This window comes from Lottia gigantea (genome assembly GCF_000327385.1).
Source record: "Lottia gigantea unplaced genomic scaffold LOTGIsca_32, whole genome shotgun sequence".
NCBI lineage: Eukaryota > Metazoa > Mollusca > Gastropoda > Lottiidae > Lottia > Lottia gigantea.
Genome location: NW_008709073.1, coordinates 1,488,604 through 1,498,983, shown reverse-complemented (window position 1 = coordinate 1,498,983; position 10,380 = coordinate 1,488,604). Strand labels below are relative to the sequence as shown.

At 33.8% G+C, this 10,380-nt stretch overlaps 1 protein-coding gene across 1 annotated transcript; it reads left to right on the top strand.

Moving 5' to 3' along the window:
* Positions 1 to 421: 421 nt before the first annotated feature.
* Positions 422 to 4,945, top strand: LOTGIDRAFT_119952 (hypothetical protein; the record flags this gene model as incomplete). Its single annotated transcript, XM_009058021.1, has 5 exons — positions 422 to 644; positions 3,123 to 3,206; positions 3,395 to 3,613; positions 4,109 to 4,305; positions 4,475 to 4,945. 5 exons carry the CDS (start codon positions 422 to 424, stop codon positions 4,943 to 4,945), a joined length of 1,194 nt encoding a protein of 397 aa, XP_009056269.1.
* Positions 4,946 to 10,380: the final 5,435 nt, after the last annotated feature.

Genomic DNA, 10,380 nt, shown 5'->3' with positions numbered 1-10,380 from the left:
ATGGAACCTATTAATGTTATTAGCACTCGGTCTAAAATTGGGTTTGCTAGGGGCTGTGAGGTATATGGTCCCCATGATACCCACACCTACGTATTCAAGATTTAACAATGGCCTAAAGGCAATGATCACTGTATACCATGGCAATTTTATTGCTGGGATAATCCTTCATGACATATCCTTCTATAACTTGGCATATCTTGATTACATTGTCAATTGATACCATGGTACAGCTAAATCTTTTTAGATCTAATGAGGCTGAATGAAGGTGGTAATTGCCTAGTCCTTACTTACCCTTAAATCAAAGGATGTCATCGTTTGCTTGATTTCATTCCCACAGTGGGATTTCGAAACAAACCACGTAAACTGACCAAGGTTCAAATTATCTCAGAGGGTTTTAAATGTTCCCTTTCTTTTTTCAGTGATGTCGAATTCAACTATTCGCCGTCGCCAAACAGAGGCAGAAAAGAACATCAACAGACTTCGAAACGTGATGCCTGACAAATATATGGAGCTCTGCCTTATGCACCTCTCATTTCTACTGGATTTAGATGGCAGCAAATTGGAAGAATTGAGTGAAACCGAATCGAAAACAGACTCAAAGAAAGACAAAAAAGGCTGCTCTACTCCATTTTCCAAAAAGAAAGGTAGGGTAATAATTTGTAATTTAGAAACCATTTGATCATTGTGTCATTAAATGGCATAAATGGTCATTTGAATAAATCAACCACGGTTTGACGTATTTGCCACATGTCAAGGGTTATTTGGTTCTCGGACATCTGTTCAATGTTAAAACTTTTAGTCGTTGGGTCTTAGGATCTGTTTGATCCCGATCGTTTGGTTTTGTTTGAATTTCAAACTTTCTATTCATTTTCGTATAATTGAAACATCTCTGTTATTCACGGTTTTTGCGTCTTCAATTTTGTACGAGTGTCCAGTAACTCTGTACAAAATAAAAAAAATTGGCCGAATGGATAATTATGCCAAACTGCCAAGTACCTTTTTATAGTTTTTCACAAGTTAGACCAAATTCATATGTTAACAGTAGCAGCTCAAGAGCAAGCAAGAAAAGTGTGAAATACCCTACAGCAAATATACAACGGAGTATGATATACAAACGCACGTGCGTTGATATACACCGGAATGTGTATTTACACCAAAAACTAAGCAGATAACCATAAAACTAGCATCAGAATTTGGTTTTATAACCTGAACATGCAGAACGCGTTTGAACAATGTCATTAAAATTCTAATTCTTTTCCTTTTCAATGACTTCTTTTAACGACAAGTTTAATTGTTCCCATTAAAAGTAATAGTACTATCTAGAAACGGAGCAAGTTAAGTTGCATTCTTAGGATGGCCACAAAATTTTAACATTCCTTTTGTCAATCAACTAAATTGTGCCTATAAAGTTGACCATAAAACTACTGGAAGTCTTGGCTTACAATGGTCAAAAACGTCATTTCCACCTGGTTGGTCATTGAACTGGCCTTTTATTTGCTTCTTTGATTCAAAAATTGTCTCCGATACCGGTATCGATTTAAGGTTATATGTTAAATTCGATACATTCGTCGGTCTGTCAAGTTGCGATTTTATTCTTAAAAAACTGACTGGTGTACATTTTTTCCCCTTTCTGATATGGAATATGAATCGAATACGGCTTCGGGTTAAACTCGATAGCTCGATTATAGGGGGTCCGAATCACAGCAGAATTCCAAGCACCCCGTCGGATTGTTTCCTGTACCCCACGCCCTGTTCTCCCTATTTGTTGTTGAATCCTAGCAAGGTCACAGTACTGGTATTCATTAACACCCAGTAAACAGTGGGTAACTGAGCTGCCTCTTAATTTCAATTAGCAGCTGATTATGACCGCTATTTATCATTTTTATGACCCCTTTATCAATTGACTTTTTCACCAGCATTCATTTCCTTAGTGGCAGTTTTTATGGCTTCGACCATAACTTTTAGCCTTTTTACTGTTTATGGCCTTATCTACCATATGCCTAACGAAGTTTTAGGACATTAAAAAGTGTTAAATGAAAACTGACCAATGGCTAGTACCATTGTTATTCAAAGTGACTTTATGACTTCTGTTTTTTTTACAACTCAAAGGTGTTAAGAAAATCTATAGTACCTATACTCAAATTAACTCAAGATTTCACATAACTCCTTCTGGAAACTTTTATACCACCCTAAAACACCTTGGTTTTATAACTTGTTAAATTCAAAATGACCACATTAACTTTAATTTTGGAACATCAAATTAGAACATTTTATTTTCAGCAATTTTTACTGCTGGACTATTAAACTGGACAATTGGTTTCTTCTGGACATCTTTGAAACATCTTTGACAATATTAATTGAACACTAAATAGTTTATTTTTTACCATAAAATTTGGACATTCAAATGTTTTCAAGATCAGTTCTTGAAGAATTGCTTACACAAAAGAACATTTTAAGGATAATAAACAAAATCCCTTTCAATATTTGGTTTCCCAGGAAGATCATTTTAATGAACTAATTAAAAAAAAATCTCTTCTAAAAACACAAAAGTTCATTTAATTCTTTTATTTTCCCACACTCAGTTGAGGGTCTTTTTGACTTATCCAAGAGGCTTTGTTTGAATTGAAACAATGGATTGTTATGAACAGATGATAGCTTTAGTTTACCTGATTAGGATTTTTTTTTATTGAAATATGTCAAAAAGGAATTGAAACATTACCTTCACTAGTTTCACAATAGGTGAAAAAGATTACCCTTATTGTGTAGTGCTAAATACCTATTTAAGAGCCCCTTCTGTTTTTTGGCATTTGGTAAGTAGAAAGGGGGTTGACACAATAGGGGTTGTCATCTAATTTAAACACCCTAGGGGTGAGATATAACACCCACCCAGATGTCCTACAGTGCTAATCTTCTTCATTTAATCATCTTATCTCACATTTGGTGTAAATACCCAAATTTCATAGTTCAAATAGATAATCCCAATCCACATTCAGATAATCTACTAATCTGTCATACTTTCTCGTGGGAGTTTCAATTTCATGGAATTTTTTATTTCTGACAGATTTTTAAAATAAAAATTGTTATTGAACAAATTTGAATATTTTTTTCTTTGTATATTTCAGATAAGAATTTATTTGGTTCACCAATCACACAAGGAAACATTGCTCAAATATATCAACTTATTGAATTCCTTGGCAGACCAGAAAGTAAGTTCCAGATTTCTAAAACTTGATTATATTATTGCTATTAGCTATTCTGAGATAAGTTGAAAAATGCCATTTAGCCAGTGGAGCTAGTCCTTGTATTTTGACCTTGTAAACAAATTGTTTTGCAAGAAATGAAAAGAAATCTGAACATGATGACTCAGGTTTAATAAAATATTTCTTCTATTCAGATATCCGTAAAGAAGGTCTATTCAGGAAATCAGGCAACTGTAACCGACAGCGGTTACTTAAAGATTGGTTAGTCCAGGGTTCCAGTAACCTTGGTTTAGATGATGGAACTTTTTCAGCTCATGATGCTGCTGTTGTTTTGAAGAACTATCTCCAAGACTTACCAGAACCCTTACTTACAGACAAACAATTTGAATGCTACAAACAAATCTTAGGTAAGTGTGTGTGGTTGAGACAGTGAAGAAAAGAAAAAGTAAAAATTTCCATATGCAAAGTAATGAAAATGCCAATATGGTTGAGATCACAAGGATAGCCTGCATAAGGTAGTCATTAAAGGGCAAAGGGTATTTGTACGGATTAGTTTGGGATTATAAAGAACATGTTTTATGTTTAACACACACACCAGGTGGTAAAAACAGTGTTTAACAATACTATTTACAGCAATTCTTCCCTGATGTCAGCAATGAAAAACACATGGTTTATGTGGAAAAAAAAATGGACACCTGGCTTATGTCAAGCTTTTGATGTTAGAACACCTAATACCAATCTGTAATTTTGCTTTGCAACTGAAATTCATATTTGGGCAGTTTACATAGTACATCTAGATTTTCAGCCCAAAAGCTTTTTACAACAAATACTTAGGGTTAAGACAACATTTTTTTGGTATGCTCATTTCATAATATTTTTTTCAGATATGGGCAAATTTCTAAGAACAGACAAAGAAAAATTAGCTGCTAAAGAAAAACAGCTAAAAGCCATCCAAGTTTTAATATTAATGCTGCCAAGAGAAAATGCTTTATTATTGGAATGTATTTTGGATTTATTACACAGAGTTAGTTTAGTTAGTGAAAATATGATGACAGCTAATTCACTGGGAACTATTTTTGCTCCACATCTGCTGTGCTCTAGAAAGGTAGCCATTTTGTTTCATAAATCTCAAATCTATTCTGCCATTTTTAGACTTTTGAATCCTATATTTGATGACGTTCTGCCCATGAAACTGCAGCCATTTTGAATTGTTTACTGCTACTAGATATGGGAAGTAAATTGCTATAACTAATAAGTAAATTCTTTTTTTTCAGTTGACTGCTTTGGAACTCCATGCTTTGTCAGGTATCTGTTCTCAAATAACAACACTTATGGTGGAAAACTCTCCCAAATTATTCAAAATTCCACGAGAATTAGCCATAGATGTTTCTAATTTCTGGACAGAAATGGAAGATCCAACCAAACATATCAAATATACAAAAACAGACCCTAAAACAGAAAACTTCAGCAAATCTAAACAAAAAAATAACAGTGGACCAGCACTGAACACTGTGATCTGTTATAATGACAGACAAAAACAACCAGAAACCAATACAGATATTGCCTTAGCTAATCTCTATGCCCATGTACAATCCATGCCTGAATCAGCTAAAAAGAAGAAATTAATGAAACAATTCCAAAGAGCAAACCGTCCTTCAACTCCAAAGAGTTCCAAACATTCACGAAGTCGAACATTTGGTGAATCTTTGAAGGTAAGAACAACATTACTTTTACTTTTAGTGTGAACATTTTCATCAAATTGGTCTAACTGATTTGGACTGTGTATTTCCCCAAAAGTTACAATTAAAGAAAATTAACAACAAATTTCTAACAAATTGAGGGGCCTTAATTGATATTAATTAAATATTAATTAATCATTGAAATCTTTAGCCCTAATGATTTAATTATCGTTTTTTGTTTATAGAAACATTTTCCAGTATTACATAAACATAAACGAAATGATTCCCAAGATGTTAACAGTACTTCTCGAGGTTTAGCTTGGGCCGTTACCAAGGTAATTATTTTTATAATTTGTTAATTGTTTACATTCTTAATTAGCTTATCTCATTTTTGGTTTTGGTTACAAATTATTGCATGGGTTTTAGTTTATTTCTGCTCTGCATGTGCTTTTCCTTAGTCATTATTATTTAATTTGTCACAATATAGTTGCCATGGAAACCAAAATTCATTAATCTTCCAACATTTGATGATGAAAATTTGAAAAAAAAAACAAAACACTGAATTTCTTTGCAAAAAGAAAGCATTTGATACCAAAAACTCATTCTGGAAAATTTCACCTTTTAGCCTATCACAATTGAAGAAAGTGGTAACGATAAAGTGACAATCATATCTTGTGGTACAACTACCACGCCTTGTACCCCTGTAACACCACGTCATTCTCGCCGAGTTGGGGTAAGAATTGTTTTCATCCTCTTTTCTGCTGCTTTATCTTTTCTCTTTATGCTTTAGTTAATTTGGTTATTTTTTCTATTAGATTTAGAACATATTTATAGTTGTGGTCTGTTTCCTATTTTCTTTGTTACTTTCTATTTATTTTGGTCTTTATGAAATTTAGCTTTTTAAAGGATGCTATCACTTATATAATAACACTTTTAATTTTCTTGTTATATCATGCTGTTCTTTGCTACAAGATTTTGATATTCATGTGAATTGTAATGAAAAAATGTGATGGCAGTTGTATTCAATTTTCTCATCTCTTTATTGCAGCCGAAGAGTCCTGCTGTTCACATTGTGGACATGTGGCAAACTGAATCACCAGTGCCAAAATCATCACGCAAGAGACCAAGTGATGAATCTGATGAAAACATTCCCAATAAAGAATTGAGAAGGTCACCAGTGTCAGAATGTCTACCTGTGGCAGAGAAAGAGATCAGCTTCCTGTCAAGAGATGCCCCCATTAAGAAAATCTTAGTGTTTACACCAGAACATAATAAACCTGTAGCTCTAGTCAGCCCTATTACACAATCTGTCAATCAATCATCACGAGAATGTCAGGTGAGATATTTATCAATTAATTCATTCCATCTTTCATTCATTCATTCATATCAAACTCTCCTCCAACAATAGGCTCTACTGTAGTCAACTTGTCAAATATTGTGACTATATCATTCACATAGTAATTGAAAACACATGGACTGACAGGTTCACCTTGAGGGCTACCTATCTACCTTACTGTCCATTTTTCTATTGACCAGCCAAATGGTCATCATAGTGTCACATTAGATAATAGGGTCCATTATTGTTGATTAGAACTTCCTTGTAGTCAACAATGGTCATCTATTGTTCAGTTTAAAATGACCAAAACACTCATTTATATTTTTGTGTGTCAACTGACCTCATTTGTAAAGAGATAAAATAGGTGGCAATTGGGAACATTATTTTCCTAAGCCTTCTTTCAAAGTCTTGATAATATCTTAAATCCCTTTTATTTAACCTTTTTTTTCAAAGTTGGACCTTCAGTATTTTGACACTTAGAGCTAATTGCTAGTTAGATTTAATTATTTTCATACAAGCTCATGATTTTCTTTTTATCTTTTTCAGAAAAATATGCACACTCCAAGATCACGTAAACCAATGCATCTAATTCAATCTCCACCAACCATTGAACGAGAGAGTTCAATCTAAACCAACAGAATTTGAAATTGTTGCAAAAAGTGCTTTAGAGACTACATTTATGACTCTTTCCTTTAAACTGACTTATTTCTCCTCTTTCCTTTTGTCTTTTGTCTGTCCACTCTTATATTACTTAAAGGGACTGCTTCTCAGATTGCATGTAGTTGATTCATAGTTAAAAGAATTGAATTTGAGAAGTCATCCCTTTATAAGATTTCTTTCTATTATCTGAACATGTTTTTTGTGTACATACCCTTATATCCCATAGTGCTATATAATCTCAAAGTTTGAGATTCGATTTGTTTTGTTTCCAAAGTATGTATATTTTGAAAAAGCGATGTTCTGAAAATCGCTGAATAGTTTAATATATTATGACGGACATTTATTTTGACTATTAGAAAGGTAGAGTATTTATTTATTGATGTTATTTAGTGCCATGTTACTTAGCTTTTGAAAATGAAATGAATGGAGCATTACGTCCTACATTTCTCCACCATGTTAAATATCCTTTAAATGTGGTATATCTAAAAATTACCCTTTGTCACATCTGAATCACAAGAGAATTATTTGGAATCACAAAACCATTACACAGGCAGCAAAATTGGAATAATCATAATGCTATATTGATGATAAAAGTTGCATATCCAGTGAAGTTAACGACCAGTCTGTTTTTAAAAGTCAAACGTCAAAGTGTAATGACTACCGCTATACTTCAAAATAAAGTGGATTATTTGTGGCTGGATTTGCAAAAAATACCCAAACTTTAAATATACTGATTTGTAACTTAAACTTGGATTAAAATTAATTCAGATTAAATCTAATCCTAGTTTATTACATTGTTCTTGTTCTTATAATTGTTTATAAAGTTGTAAATAGAAATTATTGTACAAAATATATTTGCCAAATTAAAATATATAAAAAATTCGTATTTGATTTTTATTTCATAACCATGGCCCATCAGCTTATTTCAGCACTATTTTGCGGAAGATAGTATAATATTTCTTTTGAAAGGGTTGATGCCTCTTTGCTACGTTTATTGAATCCTAAACATTTTAACCAAACGTACTAAACGTGGTTGAAACAGTTTAAAATTCACTATATTGACTTACAAGAAGTGAGAAAATGTTTAAATTTAATGAGAAAACCAATTTCCTGTAAGAATTTTATTTTGTTTACAAATGAATTGGGTCATTGGTTTTGTTGCCCACATCAAAAGAAACGAACTTAGCAGGACGTCACACATGACCAGTGGCCATCAATTGAGCCATTGTCCATCTTACTTTAGATAATAATGAGCATTCGAAACCCCTCTACAATACAAATGAAATATGAACCTTAATGCATTTTCCATTATTTTTGGATACTGGTTCAATTTATCGAGGTCAGTCACAGAAGAATTTATGTGGCTCGTTGACCAATTCGACCACCCCGTAGATTTCTGGCCATTTGAAAATTTTACATCAAAGACTATACAAGAAATTGTCGAAATGACTTTAATTCCTAGGGTCATTGCAAGAGGATATTATGAATACAAGCCTATTAGCAATTCAGTTAGGAAATGAAAGAAAAACACTGCTTGGTTTCTTGTTAAGCCACGGTTTGAAAGAATGGACGATATTGTGTTATTTGGACCCCAGTTCAAAATTTAAAAGTCAAGCAGTGAAACCGTTCAATATTTAAATTAGATGGACCATGGCGGATGTCGAATTGAAGAATATTTGGACACTTGAATACAGATATCAAATTTCTATGTTGAAAAAGAAAATAACTCTGAAGCACCTCTTCAAATTTTACAGACGTCAGAGTGAATGGTACTTTGATCGCTGTCCACCTGACAACAAGAGTCACAATTTCAGAAAGATGGCGAAAAGAGTGCTTAACAAACTTCATATTTCCTTTAGGAAGTTTCCGTTGAATCGTAATCGTTTAATCGTAAACCACAAGCGTCGGTGGAACGGGTGATGAACTGCATTTTTATTCATACGAACCAGCGAAGTGTCGGTAGTGATTTAGAGACATTGCAATTTTTATCTTGCTCTTACCGTTCTACACTGCTTGCCTATCCACCAAGCTTTACTTAAAGCCTATTGAACGGATTAATCGATTTGCAGAGCCTACGACCTAATCAATGAAGTTCGGCTAAATTTGGCCAGCAGCATTGCAAATTTTCCGTCATGGAACCGTATAGTTGGCGAAAAATTAGAAACAGTCAAACACCCACGAATTCTCAAACACGAATCATGACAAAATATTTATGACAAAATGGTCATTCATGTAAAGTAGATGATTAAAGTACCCCGATTCAACGAGCACTTTTCTTCTGAGTCTGCAAAATTCGACCAGAATCAGACGTTAACGATACAGATCTGGCTAGTGGTCTCAAGAGGTCATGGTCGGCTTCTTTTCAAATCATTGCCAGCTAAATTAAAGACAAAATTCTGATTAAAATTAGCCAAATTTATGGGTCCGATTACACTATTTAGATACATTTATCTTCTAACGTTAATTTTTATCTTTAAAATGATGAAATCAGAGATCTGCCCCGGGCTACCTCTTGTCAGTCTTGATGATGTAAAATTGGTCGAAAAGGGGAGGGAAGGGATTTCAGCTAGTTAGCTCGAGAGATCAATGAGATATTTAAGATAACGGTTTATCTTCATCTTTTAGGGTACGTACATCTACTTGGACTGTCACCCAGAGCCAAGCTTAGTGATTTTATCTCGATCACTGAATAGAAATCTTATTCATTATTCATACCAGCCTATTTACGACCTGCCATGATTTCTTATCGATAATCGCAAAATTTAACCCATGTATTGGAAGCTCTCTAGTTTCATTGATAAAAGGACCTTCGATAATCTTGATAATCGCCCTGAAACAATACTATGGGTCACATCAAGATTAAGTTGGCTTGACCATTGTCCAGTGTAGCCTTGGTCAAGTGTTTGACTTCAAGCTCATTGAAGAGATATCTAGTTTCACCAACAGAGGGCACATTTCTCGAACGTGACGTTTGTTAAATTAACCAGAAGTCGTTTCGTGACAACATGGGAAGGGATAAACAAAATCTTAGTTACGATTTGACCGCTTACGTAACAAAATGATAAACTAGGTTCTGTGTTCTCTTATTATTTAGCCATGTTGGAAATGATTAAGGAGAATATAACTGGCAGAGAAAACTGTGCTGTTATTCATTACGATGTCCCATTAAAAGTACAGTTTATTTGTCACTTTTAAATGATATAAACGAGCGCAGATCTTTTAAACTCTAGCCGAACACCTGTCAAATATAACAAATGTCCTTCTGCCGTCTTTTTGAATTTTCTTTCATTTTCGATATAACACAAGGTTGAATGTCGATAGAGCACATGCCTCATAATAATTTAGTACACATTTATTCATCAAGTTGTGAAACATAGAAATGTTGATCACACGTTTTGTTAGAAGCCTTGCCCTTTAATTATCGGTATAGCAGTGTTAACCAAGACACCCAGCATGGAGTTTGACCGAACTGTCTTGGCTAATGATGAGGTCATGGAGTGTTTCC